At 36.9% G+C, this 19,520-nt stretch overlaps 1 protein-coding gene across 1 annotated transcript in view; it reads right to left on the reverse strand.

Moving 5' to 3' along the window:
• LOC121324318 (TALPID3 protein-like) overlaps positions 1–19,520 on the reverse strand; it is a 158,525-nt gene that overhangs the window by 76,807 nt on the left and 62,198 nt on the right. Inside the window, exons 10-13 of the mRNA XM_041266041.1 lie at positions 13,672–13,828; positions 11,442–11,483; positions 10,954–11,046; positions 5,816–6,042 (exon numbers count right to left, since the gene is read on the reverse strand). Coding sequence (XP_041121975.1) covers positions 5,816–6,042; positions 10,954–11,046; positions 11,442–11,483; positions 13,672–13,828 — 519 coding nt within the window. The remainder of the gene's footprint in view (positions 1–5,815; positions 6,043–10,953; positions 11,047–11,441; positions 11,484–13,671; positions 13,829–19,520) is intronic.

Consider the following 19,520-nt stretch of genomic DNA (forward strand, 5'->3'; position numbering starts at 1 on the left):
CAAGCAGTGTCCTTGAACCTGCCTCAGAAACAGATGTTAGCAATACCACTAATCAGTAAGCCACACAATTTGGCACAAAATGCCTAAAAAATTACAGCTCTTGACATCAGTATCCTCATCCAATCTCATTTTTTTTTTTTTTTTTTTTTTTTACCGTATCTTGAAACTATTATTCTATTTTCACATTGAAACAAAAGGGATCCTTGCTATAATGTTTTCTTATTAACCCTCATCAAAAGTAAAATGAAGTCCTGTGCCTGTCCCAGTCAGTTCCTGCAAGTCACATAGTGTTGTGTAAAACCAAAATATCTGTAATCAGAACAAAGGTTAAATGCAGTTTAATAATGTATTAACAGTGAATTAATAATATGTGATTTGTTAATTAAATTGAAATAAGTATTGTTTCACATTCACAGCAGGAGTTATTATTTTCCCAAAATACCCATTACCTAGCTAAATAGTTAACTGAATTTGGCTGTAAGGAAGTAATCAGCCATTTGTCACTGCTAAGATTTTGGAATAGGGTCTGTTTTAAGCAGTAATCCTGCTGTGTCTTGCTATATTTATACACAGGGTGACTAGACAGCAATTTAGCATACCAATGATATGGTGTGTTGATGTGGTAAACTTACTTTATAATCACCCTGTATATTGCAACCTATAGTAGATCTGACTATTTTATCCCCTGAAAATCGAATTACTTATCAGATCTACATAACTAAATTAACTTACAACCCATTACGACAGGGGCTTATGGTGCAAAACATGAAACATGAAACATGAAAATACATTTTATTTGATAGATAAATAAATAGATGGACAGACAGATCAATATATAGGGTCAGTGAACAGACAGAATTATTAATAGACCAAGCCAGGCTGGCTGCAAGAGGACCAAAGAGACTTCACACTGTAGACATATATACAGTAGATAAATAAGACAGACAGACAATGATGTAATAGACAGACAAATGCGCTGTATTAAACAAATTACCAGTTCTAAACATATTTTATGTAGAGAATTATACACTATCAGGTTCATTACCTATTCATTTCCTCCAGCATTATTGGGCTTGGAGTAGTTTACCTAAAATCCAAAGGTTCTTGGCACACACCTTTTAATTTTACACACCAAGTCCTATTCCACATAATGTATTAAATGTATTAGGCTCTGCACTATTGCACACAGATTGTCAACCTACCTATTAAAGAACTGCTTCATTGACACTTCAGTACAAAAAGCAGGCATTCCAGGTTTCCCAGGATGCTTAGAACACATCAGCGTAATCTGGCAACAAATTCAATCAGCAAAAAAGGAGAGGAAGGAGATCCATGTGACATTCCTGGATTTGGCTAATGCATATGGTTCAATGCCACATGAACTTCTTACGGCAATATTTGATTTTTTCAGCGTACCGATGACAATAACAAATTTAGTGAAAGCCTACTTTGGAGATTTGCAATTTAGTTTTTCAACTTCAGAATTCAGCACTACATGGCAATGCCTACAAGTTGGAATAATGGCAGGATGTACCATTTCTCCACTGGCTTTTACCATGGCAATGGAATTAATTATTAGGGCATCAAAATGGGGAGTGGGAGGAGAGCGCTAGGTTTCTGGAATGCGACTACCACCAATTCGAGCATACATGGATGACATGACAACAATGACTACAACCGTAGCCTGCACTAATCGGTTATTGGGCAAATTAATCAATAACACTGAATGGGCACAAATGCAATTCAAGCCCACTAAATCAAGGAGCATCTCTATAATTAAAGGTAAAGCAGTAGATAAAAAGTTCTACATTAATGGTGAGGCAATACCAACAGTGTCCGAGAAGCCAGTGAAAAGTCTAGGGAGATGGTACAACGGGGAAATAAAGGACACAGTTTGTGTGGGAGAAGTTAGACAGCAAGCAGTGGAAGGGTTGAAGAGCATAGGCAGCAACGCTTTACCGGCAAACTGAAACTCTGGTGCGTTCAGTTTGGTCTACTGTCAAGTCTGTTGTGGCCACTGACGTACGAGGATTCCTTGACAACAGTTGAGAAGATGGAAGCTTTAATCAGTTAATACGTCAGGAAATGGTTGGGAGTTCCACACTGCCTCAGCAGAGTGGGACTTCATGGTAAAGGAATACTGCTGCTACCAATCTCTGCTCTACCCGAGGAGTTTAAGTGCGCCAAAGTTCGACTGGAAATGACATTAGTAGATTCACGAGGCAAATGCGTAAGGGAGGCAGCACCTGTGCTGAAAACTGGAAGAAAATGGACGGCAAAGGAAACTGTGGAAGATGCTAAGGCTGCCCTTCGAATCGGAGATATTATGGGGCAAGTTCAGCATGGAAAAGGAGGTTTTGGTCTCAGTTCAGCTCCTCCTACATGGCACAAAGCAACCCCAGCTCAACGGAAGAAGTTGGTACTCAATGAGGTGCAAAAGCAGGAGGAAAGGATCAGGTGTGTAAAGGTCATTTCCCAGGCCAAGCAGGGAGAATGAATGAGATGGGAAAGTGTGGAACAAGGCAAGATCGGCTGGCAAAACCTGTGGACAATGGAACAGAGCAGGATCAGTTTCCTCATCAGATCAGCATATGATGCTCTCCCATCACCACAGAACCTAAACTTCTGGGTGGGTGAGGAACCCTCATGTCCTTTGTGTTCATCACCTGCAACATTAAGGCACATTTTGACAGTATGTAAGGTGGGTCTTAGGCAAGGACAGTTTACTTGGCGCCATGACCAGGTGCTGCGTTGTCTGGCCTTAGCATTGGAAGACAATCGTAACCTGACCAATAAGTTGCCACCCGTTCCATCAAAGCATTACACACAAAAGACAATATTCCTCCGTCCAGGAGAGCAAACACCAAGAAAAGGTGTTAAAATCAAGCCTCGCTAGAGACTGGAAGATGCTGGCAGATGTTGGTCAACGGCTTATTTTTCCACCTGAGATTGCCACCACTAACCTTCGACCAGACATTGTCTTGTGGTCTAGATCAGCACTCCTTGTTCATCTGGTAGAGTTAACAGTGCCATGGGAAGATGCTGTGGATGAGGCGTATGAGAGGAAGAAACTTCGGTATGCTCAACTAGCTGCTGAAGCAGAACAGCGAGGATGGAGAGTCTGAGTTTACCCAGTGGAGGTGGGTTGTCGAGGATTTGTTGTACAATCTACAACCCGGTTTCTCAGAGACGTCGGGTTCAGTGGCCAAGAGTTGCATCGCACAGTGAAGAACTTATCTGAAGCAGATGAAAGGAGCAGCAATTGGCTGTGGTTGAGACAGAAAGATTCTGGATGGGGATCTCAAGCACAATAGAAAGAAAGCAACGCCGATGTACAGGTAAGTAAGCTGGGTTGAGTTGAGTGGGGGATGGAGGGGGTTGATGCTGGGATGCCAGAATCACTGTTGAGCCCTCTTGAGGTGTTGTGGGCTAGTCAACGAAACAAAGAGGATGGAAAGTGCCCACTTGGAGACCCCAGAGATGTACCCTACTTAGCTCAATCCAGACGGTTGTCATGCTGATGCGCTGGGGAGACCGCACTGGGTTGATCCCCAGAGCCAGCATCGCAGCCGTTGTGTGTGCTGATGCGCTGAGGAGGAAAAATGAGCTGATCCCTGGAGCCAGCATTACACCTCAGCAATCAACACCAGACAGAAGGATATCTACATCATCAGATGGAAAACAACGCAAATGGATGGAGATGCAGGTGGATCACATTAGTTTACTGCAAAGCTACATCTTAGTTGGTGCTTATCTTGGCGAGAGCCAAGTTCAAATCAGCATGAAGTTCAACATCTACTCTCATGTAATGGAAATCATTATCTGGCTAATGCGTTGTAAACACTTCCTTGACATCTGCCAATCAATCCAACTGTTTTCTTTGCCTTAACCTCCTGAAGCCTGGAGGACACTCTGAGGGCAACTGTCAGTCAAGCCATTTAAATGGTCTTGACATTAAATATTCTGCAAAGTCAAATTTTTGCAATAAGCCCTTTAGGTTTTAGAACTTTTTTTTGTTTTTCTTTTCTGTTTCCTGCCCAATAATGTTACACAGAATGACAACAGTCAGGGTTTGTTGCACTGAACTTGAATTATACTGAAAGGTCTGTCAAATATAACAAGCCATACTGTCTGTATATTCTCTCCTCCACTATCCAAACAAAAACGTCTGCAAAGAGCCACTTGAAATAAGAATTTAACATGACACAATAAAAAAATGACAAAGGTCTTTGAACAGTGTGGTACAGCAAGGATATTTTTTTTCATTATATATATATATATATATATATATATATATATATATATATATATATATATATATATATATATATATATATGTGTAGTGTGTATGTGGTTAATCATGGCTATAAGCACACACTACTCTTACATGTCTTCTCATTTGAAGGTTTTTTGCTTAGAAAGTCTTAACAGAATTATTTGGAGAAAAGGTAACACAACACTTACATTTGGTATCTGCCATACGGGGTTCTATGATATTTATCTAAGCAGTTATGGATCTAAATCTTGAGTTTTACATATTTTTACAGACAGAAACACACAGAAGAGACCGACAGGCACCGTTAGATATTTATTTTGAATAATCACAGTACACAATCGAACCTATTTAAATTATTTAAACAGTGATGTTAATTAAATATTACCATCATAGACCTATGATGTGCCATTCAGACCTCCACTGTGAACCCCAGGGGGACCTGTGTTTCACCAATTTAAAACAATGAACATGGAAAAGTAGCAAAAGGGGTGACCATATGGAAATGGTTACTTTTCATGATAATTTAGGTGTCTCTTTCATCCTCATTTGTTTAGCTTCAATGCACTACAATGTTACTAAACAACACATGGGTTCTTGTACCCCATACAAACACAATTAAACTAAAAGTCTGATTAAAAGAGTAATTCAAGACAGAGAGTTTCAAGACATTCTATGGGGACATTATGTTAATCTTATTTAGAACAAGTGAAACAGGTGGTAAACACCGGAACTAATCTTACATCCTACTTGTAACTTTTACACCATGTCAGTGTTAAAATGACATGGAAAGCAGGCCTTTTAGAGAGGCAGATTCTTGAAAGCACATTGAGGGTTTTTTTATGGATAATGAATCGACTTGTCACAATAGCGTGGTTCAGGGCTGAAATAGCACAAAGCAAAAGAAAATACTCAAATCACTGCCCTGGGGTTCAGAAACAACAGGAAAAAACAAAACAAAAACAAAAAAACAGGAAGACAAAACTGGAGCTCGGGATACTGGCTATTGGGAACAATTTAAGTACACCAGTAACAAACATACCCTGCCACAGCTGAAAATATAAGACCACCATGACATACATCCACCATACGCACAACATTGGAACATCTCTCTTATTTCACCACATTCTGATACTCCCAATAACTTGCTTAAAAATGTCTTAACCGAGTTTCATCAAAAACATACCATATTACATAAACACCTCCAGTATATAGGCTCCGAGGACAAATTACGCAGACACCATCAGTATTTTTTGTTGTATTTTTTTTTTTAAATCCACATTCACAGAAAGGAGAGATGCAACAATTTCCTTAAAAAGCAAGATAAAAAGACAGGGAAAAATGCATATTTACAGGATTTGTGTTCTCTTCTTTCTGACATGTACTACTCAGTACTGAATAACCCGCACTTCTGAAAACACAAGTGTAAGTTTAAAGTATATGAAGAGTATTCACGTTTTCATAGGCAAGCAGTGCTTACTTTGTTAATCAGTGCTACACATTTGTAATTGGGAATGAGACTGCTATAGCGCTAATCCATACCTGTTGGTTGACAAAGCCTCAATCTGAGAGTGTAGGGCAGCTCCATCTTTTGCCCGCATAATGGCTTCCAAGTTTTCTTCAAGGACTTTCTTGTTGTTCTTCACTTGTCGCAGTATCCTTTCAGCATCTTCAAACATGGACGTGGGTGCCTTGGATTTCTGGAGAAAACAGGGCTGAGGGAGCTGGGGCAGGTCTGCAATATCCATGGGGGGTGCAGCCCCTGCCAGCTGAAATCAGAAATGAAGTTTCAGATACCTGATGGATTGCTTCGTGTTTTTAATAATGACAATGACAACAATAATAAATCATACTCATACTAATAATACTACAACTAATAGTAATATTACTATACATATATATATATATTATACAATTTGGTACACATTACCGGCCCTTTCCCATAAACCTGAAATACATTTTATCAATAGCATATTTTACTAAAAGCTTTTTTCATGACAGTCTCTATTTTACAATTAAAAGGCTCAGAAATAAAAATATGTCACCCTCGAAAAAAGGTCAAAGGATTTTACAGCCCTCCGTTAAGTCTACACTGCATTAAGTCTTAATGGTTATTCAGTATATTCATAATACTTGGCCAGATACATTTTTAACAAATGCTGATAGTAAAAATGCCCAGATAATAATTAATAATATATGGTAATTAGATGCTTCTGTTATCTAGTTATTGACATTACAATGGATATTTTATTCACAACCCTTCATATTTTTTTTTTCTCTTTAGTAAATGAGGATACAAACCTAACTCCTTATTTCAGCAAGAATTGTTCTAATTTTGTATCTATATTTTTAAAGTTTGCAAGAACAAATACTGTAATACCATCAAAACATTTCCAATAGCTGGCACCCGCCAGATTCCCAACTTTTCCATTTGTGGAAAACATTTTTTACGTTTCCAATCATATCCTGGATTTCCACAATGTCTGGAAACCCAGCCAAAGAGCTTGTGAGGTTCCAAGGTCTTCAAGCTCACTGCTCCTCACTGTTAGCAGCCCTTCAAAGCTGGCTTCCTCCCAAAGTGTCTTGAGACTTCCAGCTGTTGATAACAAGCCTGACTTCCACAAAAGCTGCATAACACATCCTGAGCTTACAGATTTGCCTCCCTTCTGTTCTTATTAAGATGATTATATGTCTTCCTATACCTAAACATTGTCCCCATGCTTCATGCACAAAAAAGAGTATACATTTATAGAGCATTGGGAGCTAAGTTATTGAGTAAAAACGGTTTATACAAATGCATACATTTTTTGTACTTATTTGGTATACATTATGGGTGAATATCCAGTTTAAGGTTACTTGGACTTAAGCCGACTCACTGCAATATCTTTAACTGTATACCCACTGTGCATATAGATTCAGAATACATATGTAATCACTGATTAGCATATTCATCCTGTATGGTTCATGTAATTGATTAGGCTATTAACTTTCCAGGAACACTGCCAACAGTGTACACTACCATGTCACCAAGCAACCAGGCAACATGAATTAAGTGTCAACTTTAATTTTAAACTAAAATAAATAAATAAAATTAAAAAAAACCAAGCCATATTTATGTGATCTATAACTTAACAATTATAAGAATTTAACATGGTACGCTGTCCTATATTAGATTACTGGACAGCAGATTAAATAATCATACCATACCAGTTGTGTTAATGTGTCTTTCATGTAGAAGCCTGCAGAAGCTCAGCAGTGCTAGTTAAACAAAATTCTGATCGAAATAGCTTAGACTTAAAACTACTGACTGTCTGTTCATTCCAAGTTCCCAAGTTGTGAAGCATGACAGCTCAAATTCCTGGCACCATAATTCTTAATTGGGAATCTTGGGACTACCAGAAGGCTTTGTTTGCTGATCTCAAACTGTGGCCAGGGACACAAGGAGTAAACGGCTTAGATATGCAGAACCAATGTATCAGGCAGCTTTAAAAAATAAGAGGAGCAGAATAGCAAGTCAATGCAAAATTTACTGGTAACAAGCGCTGAGACTCAGGAGTAATGTGTGGAGGAGATTTAGTTTGAGCGGATACTTTAGTCCAAATCTGTTCAGTGAATAATCTTTAGCAATTCTAGGCTGCAGAACAGGAAACCCTTTTCAAACAAATTGATGAAACTCCTCATTCAGGTCCAGAATATATCAACTAAATTAAATTAAGTATGTCATTTGGCAAAGGAGCTAAGCGTGGTAATTAAAACCTTAAAATGAGAGGAAAGAACAAAAAAGCCTTAACACAACAAAGGGCAGCATTGCCAATGTTTAAATGAAATACAAGCACTCTGAATCAATGTGGAAGCTCCCACAGAGTGCTCTTGTTTGGGTTACCTGGGGATTTACTTATCCTCCGGAGTACTGGTAAGCTGTACTCACTTGAGATAAATATCAAGGCAGAGATCTAGTTCACATCCACACACTAAGTAGTTTTATCTCCACCTGTTATCTTTTTGACAATTCCCATCCCAGTGGCTATGACATTTCCCATCAGTTTAGGACGCAAAAAGTCTGGGCTGCAAGTCAAAGCAATGTCACTGTCAGGGTAATCATATATGTAGGTGGTTTTGTTATTAAAGATGTTAAAAGCATTCATTTAAAACATATATAAAAAATAAACTGTGCATTATCGCAGCATTTTGGTTTGTGATTGCATGGTAGGTTCGATCCATAAATCCAATAGTATTAAAACTAATAGTACAGTATTTACCTTTTTTCAATTGAAAGACTCCCATTACATTCCGTTTGTTTTACTGTACACATTAGGATTGATTATCTACCTATCTATCTATCTATCTAATCATCATTATCATCATCATCATTTTTCAATCCACTGCTGGATAAATGCCTCCCCAAGATTCTTCCACAAAACACTGTCTGCTGCATCTCTCATCCATGTTTTTCTGGCGTGTTTCCTAATTTCATCTCACCATCTTCCTGGAGGTCTTTTTCATGTTTGTTTTATATATCTCTTGGGATCCAGTCTTGTCTGGCCCACTGCCATTTCAGTTTTTTTCGCTCTTATAATAACATTGCATACTTTTGTTTGCACTCTTATCCATTCCTTCCTTTTATCTTTTCTTGTTATTCCTAGCATGCATCTTTACATACTCCATTGAGTTGTATGTAATATTTGAGTCATTTTTGCATTGAGAGTCCATAGGTTAGCACTGGCAGAGCACACTAGTTGAAGACTTTCCTCTTAAGGCATAAGGGCAGTTTCCCTTTCAGAGCAATGCTTAATCTTCCAAAGGCACTCCAGCCCATTTTTTCTCTTCATTGCCAAAACAAATTGTCCTAAATACACACAGTTATTGACTTCTTCAAGCTTGAGCCCATTGACTGATTGCCTATTTACTGAACATGACTTCATCGGGTTCATTTTCAAATCCACTTTGATGTTAGCCTTGTGTAATTCTTCTGGGCACACTGTAACTATGTGGATGTCGTCAGCAAACCGTAGCGGATTCAAGTAGGCTCCACTGATATTTAGTCTGTTATTTTTACAATCCAGTGTTTTGAAAATGTCTTCTAGGGTGGCCGTAAAGAGCTTTGGGGAAATTGTATCTCCTTGATTAACTCCTTTTTCAATCTTGTTTCTGTCGCTGTTTTTATGGAGTCTTAATGTGGCTGTTGCACTCTTGTATATGGTGCTAGTCTCTGTAGGTTTTCTCAATTCCTTGTTTTTTCAGAGAGCTTAATACAGATCTTGTGTAAACAAGTCAAAGGATTTTTCATAGTTAATGAATCCCAAGCAAAGTGGTAGTTCGTACTCGTTGCTGGTTTGAATCACTTACCGTACAACTTGAAGATGATCCACTGTGCTAAATCTACTCCTGAATCCTGCTTGTTCATTTGATTGCGTTGAGTCGAATTTATCTTGGTAAAAAAAAAAAGTAGATTGTAGGTCTGTGGTTCTTGAGGTCTTCTTTATCTCCTTTCTTATGTAAAAGTATCACCGATACGTTGTTCCAGTTGTTTGGTACTTTACTTTGCTTAACTTCCTTCTTTCACGATGTCAGTCGTTATGCCGTCTTCTCCGGGTGCCTTTCCTGTCTTCACATGTTTGATAGCATGTTTCATTTCTTCGATAGAACGTCTGGAACTTCTTCCTCGGGTTGCGTTTTTTCCATCTCGTCTTCGTCATCTGTTACGTTGCTCTTTTCATCTTGATATAATTTTTGGTAAAAGTCTTCAACTCTCTTCAAAATCAATTTGTGGTTCTTGATGACAGTCCCGTCCTCTTGTTTGACTGCTAAAATCTGTTTTTTCCCCCAGATGATTAGTCTTTTTTTTTGCTTTCTTCACGCTTCGGTTATTTTCAAAAGTTTTCTCTACCAACCTACAGCTGAACGACTGTATAGCTTCAGTAATGCACTTTCTTACTGTCTTGCGGTATTCAATCTTTGACTTCAGGAGGTGCTGTTTGTTTCATCTCCCCTCTTTTCCTTATGGTCACATTTTGTACTCTGTGTTCCAGCGATGTTTTTTGCTGTTTCTGTAATTATTTGCATCACTTCCTCATAGATTTTGTTTACCTCGATTGCTTTTTTTTCCAAATCTTAAAGAGCAGTGAATCTATTCTGCAGAAACATCACACTGGGTAGGGTCAAATCCCCATTAAGTCTGTCAAAACTCAAAAATTTCTAAATTAGATGATTCGAATGTTGTGCATTACCATGTTGTTCCAAAATGTATAGATTTTGGCTATGCATAATAATGCCCTTGATCCCACATTTTGAAATATATCTAATCTAAATCAAAGCCACTTTAAATGGTCAGCAAAAACGTTTACAGTAAAGGAGATGTTTTATCTTTTTATTGGAACGTTTATCTTCACATCTGTCATGATATGTTATTTTGTGATATAATTTTTTAAACAAATTATTAGTGTTAATATTATTCTACATTTTGTTATTTGGCATCAAATTGAGGACCTTGTGTAACACACACACACACACACACACACATTTGACTTTTCTGGGGCATACCTCACACCTCGGACATTTAGTGTGAATCTAGTTTCAGTGCAGGAGAAAATCACCAATAATTTGTCAGTGACAATCAACAGGTATCGAAGACTTGAGAGAAAAGCCGAGATAAGCAGGCGCTGGTTGCCATGGAAACTCACCAGAGGCTGCTGAAGAGGCGTTGGATCGATAGCTTTGTGGCTCTTGTTCTGCCTCGCCTGCACACTCCACCCCATTGTAAATGTGTCATGAAGCTGGAGCAGTAAATTCAAGTTAGAAAAAAGATCAGTCAATACATCATTAATTTAGTTTACTGTTGGTGTGCTGATAAATTAGTCTTCAGCAAATCATAAAATTAACCCCAATAGCTGGTTCAAGCTACACATCAGCAAGCCTCCTCACTGTTTCTGAGAATGGCTTTATAATACTGAAATTGGGATGCATTTGTTTTCTGTATTTACAATTTGTGTATTAGATTTAGGTTTTACAAATTAATTAGTATAGCAATGTAATCAGAATGCAATATACTACAGGACCATTCTCTGTAGCACGCTTGCTAGAAGCAGGCTGTACAATTTCAATATTTATGAATCGTAAATTACAATAAATCTTAAAATAAATAAATAAAATAATAAATTAAAAGACCAACCTTGGAGTGGTGTTGCACACTTGGTTTCCATTGCTGTCCTTCCTAAATAAAACACAAAACAATTTAACCTTGTGATCCACCAATCTGTCAAAAGGAGTTTGACTGAACACTGTTTGTTTTTTTTCCAGTTATTCCAAGTTAGTCATTATATCTATATCCAGTCCTGGTCAGACATACCAATGCATTGGTTTACTCTGTACAAACCAAAAAGGCAGGATTGATATGAAATTATACAAAAACATATTAGAACATAATGCAGTGGTAAAACATCAGCTAAATATGTATCATATACGGCCCTTTTGTGTATTTTATTTAGGAAGAGCTCATTCTAGAATTTCCAGATTTCAATATTCTATACATGTACTATTATTACCTTATTAAATGTTAAGAAAATGTGCGAGGTCTACTTCTATGAAATATCTATTAATGACTATTAATTACAATGATTATTATTCTACAAAGAAACATTACCATTATAGCCGATTCTATTTCAAAAAGACTCATTTTGGGTTTTATCAATTTCATACACAGAAGCTGTATGCTGACCTACATTTCACTGTAATGTGTGTGTTCTTTACTAAACAACAAGAGAGAGAGAGAGAGAGAGAGAGAGAGTGAGATAAGAACAAACAAAATAACAGTGGCATTACACAGCAATGCAGAGCTGTCTTATAATGGCCATCATTGTCAGAGTGAGGCAGGGTAAGCCGAGTTCTGCAGCACCCGCAATGCATACAGATCGAAACAGTAACTATGTAAATCTCTGCATTAACAATGGTATTGCTAATGTGTCATTTTGCAAGTTTTTTTTCTTTAATTATTATCCCAGAATGATGGAATTTTAAGTACTGTGGTAATTCCGTGCCCAGAAAATAAATGTATCTTTCTGATTTAAATAGATGGAAAGAGGATGGGCACGCGGTGAAGAGAAGCCGGCTTCCTAATCTATTCATAAAAAAAAAAAAAGGAAATCTTCTGTTTCTTCATTGAAATGCAGCCCACCGTTCTCATCAAGGTTATGGTGCAATTCTATTTCTTTTTCCTCTACTTGAGTACTGATGTTGACATTGGCCAAAAAAATCTTTGTTTCTGTGGTATGTAATTTACATTTTACGGGAGAGATCTCATTTCTAACTCAGTCCCAATCAAGCCAACACCTTTCATGCGAGTTACAATAACTAAAGCAGACAATGACAAAATCAGGCAGACAATAGCAATAAGACTACACCTACACACAGTACAGCAGAATAACAATTCTGTATAGTACTGTGTGTATGGTAGTATATGTACATACAAGTATTTTGTGTAGCACAAACAATTCAAAATTAAATTTTATTTCACCTCAATATTTTTTGCAAGTTAAAATACATGCTTTACTCATTAGCCCTACGTGTTTCCAGCGACTTACCATTTTATGATTTGCCAGTGAACTTGCAATTTGATTTAGTCTTTGTTTTATTTATGCATTTCTATTAAAAACAAATCTTTACCCTGGACAATAATGTCTGTGAAGAACTGGCTGCTGACTGAAATGCCCTGGGGATTTGTTGTGGGGGTTGCTTGGCTTCCATTCTCTGCTCTTTCAGTAGATAATCACACTCCTGATTTATTGTAACCCTTTGTATGTGAAATTGCAGGTTTATAACTGGTAGGGTAAAGTTATTTTATCTGCAAAACAGTAGAATGCATCTCTTAGAATGAACAAAGCGACCGAGTAAAATGGTCTTAATAGAGATCTTAAGACTGTTGAAAGGGGACTGACAGATTGTGGTCTGCATAGGCAGCTGATCACAAGGAGGGTGTTTTCTGAACAAATGGACACATTTACCAGCTGCCTAGTAGCTTCACCTGCTACAAACTGCAATTGCTGTGAATTTCAACTCAACCGCTGCTGTACATGGGATTTATTCCCAGCTGTTCTACATGAAAACATCCTCCATTGATGCTAGTGAATTTGCGAAGGGGCTTGTTACAGTTTGTATAGACAATTTACTGTCAACATGGCTAGCCCACTGTGAATCAATGTGAGTGAGCATAACATTAAAACCTTTTCCATATTGTTCTGACATTTACTTTCAGTTGCCAAACAGGTAATTTAATAAAAATAAAAAACACCACACACCTCCTGAACCTCCATGACTCACAATGGCCATGAGACATGAAAACATATTTAAACTATTTGCATTGCATTGGCCTAAGGGGAGGTTTGGGAGTGCTTTTCTCTTCTCACCTGCAACAGGCCTTGCATCTCGTTCTTCAGTCTGCCAAGGTTGTGAAGCACATCAGTGGCTTTCTGTACAGCTGTGCTGGCAGCTACCTCGGCCCGACCAGAACCCCTAGAGGGGGGTTCAAAAGCTGGAAAGGATTCAGTCAGCAGGTTGCCAGAGCTGGAAGAGGAAAACAAATGACATTCACCATCTAAAGGATGACAGCACCTGCATACTGATGCTGCTTTGCAGTCCCTCTTTCATCACGGCACTCCATTCTCAATTCAAAAGGTTCTTTGTCCACCTCATGTCCTACCGCATACCTAGGTTCAGATGTCACATTCATTGAACAAACACAAGGTGACTTGGAAGACATGACAATTGTGTTTAAATTATTCTATTATTTCTATATGTGTCATACTTTTTATACTGAAATACTGGTATATTTTTCTTGGAAGACCTAGCTTTTAGTATAGATATTTTAACCTTTTTCTATTGTAAGTCACACTACTATTCATCAACTTTTAATGTTAACAACGGATGATTCACAACAACACTATGCACAATAATTAATGAACTGTATATATAGCACAAGTTTTACACAAAGTCTCTAATTGATCCTTGTTGAACAAGATTTAGGAAGGCGCAGCACCAGCGACACACACAGCAGCTTTCTTTTATTTATTTTTTTTACCATAAACAGTTTCAATTTCAATTTTATTACAAATCTATAATGTTTTTGTTTGCTACTCTGAGAGCAAAGCCATACCCCATGATCTCAATCAACTCAGCCCTCTTGCATGAATTGAACCAGGTCTTGGAGCCAGTGTCCTGCTAGGACAATTCTGCTGGATCTGCTAGGCTCCACTACACAAAGTACACCACAAGCACAGCAGCCGGCTCCTCCTTTGTTGTCATGCAAGATTGTTTTATTTTGTTACAGGATGCTTGAAGACTTACAAGATGTGGCTGCTATTGCAATCTGTTTAGAACTGCAAAATTGACGCAGGCTAAAGCAGGTTTTTTCCTTTTTTTTTTTTTTTTTTTTTTTTTTTTTTTTTTTTTAATTATTAGAGATTAAAAAGGAGCATCAAATTGCATGTGCACAAATTGAAGCCTAATTCGACTTAATGTAACACAAAAACAATAAACAATGGTTTATACAGAAAATGTTTATGACCATGTGTTAACATGTCTTGGATTATGCCTTAGCTAATAATATGCTGCCATTAATTCAAACACTGTTACTTTAAAAAAAACATATAATAGTATAGCATCTTCTTGATATATGGAACATTTCGTTTCAGAAGACTGACGGACACAATGTGATCCTACATTAGATGACTGGGTTGATGTACAAGAAGGTGAAGTGATTTTCTCAAAAGAAATCACTCTTTATAATCAGTGAGCCAACTGCAATTCATTCCTACGCTTTCTCAGCTTAAAAGTATCGACTCTGAAGAAGCAAATCCACCAGGGGAACGGATTTAAATTTAAAAATAAAACCAACTTGCCTTAATAAACTTTCAAGGTGAAATTCAATATGCCTATTTGCAATGTATTGGATTTGGATTTACTATATACCATTACCATGAATACCATATCAGTCACTAATCAATATAAAAGAGCAGAGAATGGGAACACACTTTTTAATCTGATCAAGTGAAAATGCATTTCATTAATTTATATGCCCTTCAAATATACTTATACTTATACATATACGGCTGAATGAACCAGTAGCTTGCCATCATTCTCAAGAACAGAAGTAATGGTTACATTTCAATAAAAAACAATTCTGTATTGATGCTTCTACAAGTACACAAGGGCAGGGCAACAATGATAACAACAGCCAGGCAAAACCTACAATATACGATTCATCAAGTAAATTTATTTTCTTTTTTCTATCAAAAAATAAAGATGTGTATGTTTAGCAGGATGTAAAGTTTTTTTTACAAGAAAACTTTGGTGATATGATGAATATTTGCAAAGGTCAACTGAAATATAGTATTTATAAACTACCACAGTGAGGTTTGACCTAAAGGCTCCCGGGGTTTACAATCATTGGATGCTGAAACAATGGCTAGAATCTTTTCAGTCTCTTAGATAGCCTATTGCTATGGTTTCTAAACATGTTTGACGGTGCATAAAGGTAAGCATACTGTATTCTGGATTTACTGTTAAAGGAATACTACATAAACATAAAACTTCCAGAGGAGTCATCACCTAACTTATCCTGCATCAGTGGCCTATCCCAGAATATAAGGCACTAACAGGTCACAGAATCAACCAAAGGCTAATATTCTGATATTCTGTTTTTCCATCATATGTCTGTGTGGAAAAAAGGCACTGAACAAGAAGCCACTTAAAAGCTGCTTTAAGGTGAAAGATCTTCATGGGTTCCTAACATTATTTTGCTTGTATAAGTCATTTTCTTTCTGTTTTAAGAAAGGTAAAAGAGATATTTCCTGGGTAAGCATGTACTTTTACATTTAAGGATAATATAGCCTAAGCAACATCTGTTCACACTTCATTTCCTACTGAATGGATGAAAGGATGACCTGGATATTTCACACAGAGTCGTGACCAGGATGCAAAGGTCATGCAGCAAAAGCACAATTAATCCTCCAGTGCTGTACTGAAATCGAGCCACAACAGACAAAGTCTGGCAAGCATGCCAATCACCTCTGTAGCAGCAGCAGTGCTGACTAGAATACTTTAAAATGTAAGAGTGCCAAATATTTAACCCATGAAGAACCAGTCTTCTGCTATTTTCATCGCAGGTCATCCCAAAGTTAATACGAAGAGCAAATATTTCATCAAGAGTTACGGTTAAGCAAGTAATGTAATGGAGTTTCATAAATCACTCGGATGTCAGAAACTGCCAGCAGCACAAAATCACAAATCACTGTCTAACAGTTAGCAGCCTTTTTAGACAGCTTGAATATATGCATAGTTTGTTTCATGTGCAAATAGAAAAGAAAGCCGAAACCTTACAAGTTTTAACCTATATAAAGTTTTAATATATTGTTTAGGGATCTTCATTATTTCATTAATATAGCCTATTGTACTTTCCTGTGTTTTAACATATGCTTTAGACTGTAAAATCATAGAAGTGAAACAAAAACAAAGGACACTGCCATGCCAAAGTTGCAATCTAGTGTAACAAACATTCTTAATGAGAAACAAATGAAGCTTGACATGTCTCAGTGATTTTGCCTCACTTACTTACAAAGGTAATGTCACCGGAAGAAAACGAGTTGCAAATACAGTATAGCGCCCGAGTAGCAAACAGTGTCACAGCATGGGCCTGACATAAACAGTATTCGTTTTTACAAGGATGATGTGACCTAAGCAGGCATTTTCTCGTCTTTTAAAATTAGCTTACAACAACATGGTAGGCTATGCAAGTCACGTAAAGGCTTAATTAAAACTGCCTCATGACAAGGTACTCACCAAGATATAAGATATGTCTAATATTTACTACAAATATTTGTATAATTATGAAAGTATCTAGGGACAGCACACAGCAGTTACAAAGCCAGGTTCCCTCATTTAAATGAATAGATGGCAGTGACGCATATGACTTTAGAAATGTATCTCTTCCAGTGTTTTATGAAATGTCTTTAAACTATTACTACAATAATGACCTAAAACACTTACATTAAACATGCCACATACATACAAAACCTAGACAGTTTAAAAATATGATAATGCTTTCGAGACATACAAAATGTTATGAATGAATTATTAGCTGTATAGCTATGACAAGAACAGCATGGTTTTATGCATACTTAATCCTCTTCCATAGCAAAAACAGAATATCAATTCACTGTGTTCATGACAAATAGTGAGTCTTACAGAATCAATATTGTCAGCACCCGTAACCTAGTTTTCAAGACAGGTCTGTCAAAGGCTTCTTTCAAAAAAACACGTTTGCCTCTTAATAATAAAGGGGAAAAGTGGGTTTCAAAATTGACATATTATATATTTTTACATATATAAAAATATATAATATAATACATATATATTTTTTTTTTTAAATGTTCTGTATGCACATGAGCAAATGCAGTGACCCAGTTCAAATGCAACTATGTAGAATGAACATTCAATAACTTACAAAAGCAGAGTCCTTGGATCATGCAACAGTTTGAATGAATGCAGAATATGCTTCTCCAGAAGATGTTTAAAAGACGTTGAGGATAAAGTTAAAAGAAACAGTGGGCCCTAGTCACACCGCTTTCAAAACTATATAAATATTTTTTTTTTAAGTCTATTTCATCAATAAAGCTTGCTATTCATTAAACTGTTGTAGACATTTTTTTAAAGAAGCCAATAGCAGTCCCAAACAGTTTCATCAAACAGTATTTTATTAACATATGAGTTATGAGTAAAAAGGACCCAGTGTCAAATCCAAAATAAATAAATAAATAAATAAATGTATTGAAGACCGAAAAGCTACTGAAAACAGCACCATGCCAGATAAGTGGTGAACATTCTATATATATCTGTGTGGTTCTCATATTTTGAATTCCAATAAAAACTAAAATGGTTTATTTTGTATGTTTTTTTTTTTTTTTGTTTGTGATATTTATAGGCCAGGTACTAAACATTTTAAAATAGAAAATAGGTAATCTAATTTGGCCTTTGCTGAAATTCACAGCACAGATGTTATCAATTAGCTGTCTTTTTGATCCACATTTTTGTGAACCACATAACCAGAGTACGTGCTCGAGCTGCCAACCCCCCCTCCCCCCCGTTTCCATGTTTTAAAATTACTCGAGTTGGCTCCCAACTTGGGTGGGATCCCCAATTCTCTGGTTCGATTTCACTCCTTGGGCTGGCCTGAATTCTAAATTCTGAATTTGGCCTGGGAGTAAATGACATCACTAAATGTCAATCAAAACTGTTGCAAGGGGCCGGATCATACAGTATAACATGACATTTTCGCTGGTATTAAATTCGGCTTATTTTCAACCTTGGGGGATTTTGATGGTTTTTGAATTGCTGTTTTTCACTTAGCGCGTTCACAAAGAAAAAAGTATAAATGCAAGACTGCATTTCATTTAATTCCAAAAAAAGATTCAAATAAGTGTTTACTGAATGAAATATCTGCTAAAACTGTATCTAATTTACAATAACTCATTATACTAGCATCCTACAATGCCAGTGCAGCAACTTGAAAAACAACAAAGGCGGCTTTCTAGACTAGCAAGCGCTGGTACAATCAGCTTCGTTATGCAGAACTAATTTATGTTTTTGTTTTGTTTATGGACTTTGAGATGTCTGGATGTTGGGTGTTTTTAGTAATATCTACAATAACAATCAACCATTTAGTTATAGACTTTCTAATAAGTCTAGTATAAACAATTTTGGCTGTTAATTAAACCCTTGTAAAAAAATAAAAAGGAATATGAAAAATGCTTAACATAAAAAAGAACAGTCCTACAACAGTAACAGGTGCAGTTTACAGTGACTTTGGTTTTCTGATTGCATCAGATCAATTTTTATCAATCCTTGGATGGAAATGTCCAGTCTACTTTTTATGTTTTCAGCAAATTGGCTTAACCACAGCCATTCTCATATCCACCTTGACATGTGATACATTATTTCCCTTGTCTAGAAATCTTTTCCCTGTTCTGCATACCAGTCTGTCAGAGGTATATGTACTGCATGAGACAAATGTGAAAGAATATCTAGATGGATTTGTCTTTTAAATCATTGACAATTTGACTGCAATACCGTCTCCAGTGAATCTACGTCTTGACCTTTTAACTCGCAAGTATTTCCTGCCCAACTCTCGGGTAACTCGGAAAAACATGGAAACGCCTCCTTTTTTTTTTTTACCAACTCAAGCTGTCCGTGAACTCGAGTT

The sequence above is a fragment of the Polyodon spathula genome, chromosome 12, assembly GCF_017654505.1.
Source record: "Polyodon spathula isolate WHYD16114869_AA chromosome 12, ASM1765450v1, whole genome shotgun sequence".
Taxonomy (NCBI): Eukaryota; Metazoa; Chordata; class Actinopteri; order Acipenseriformes; family Polyodontidae; genus Polyodon; species Polyodon spathula.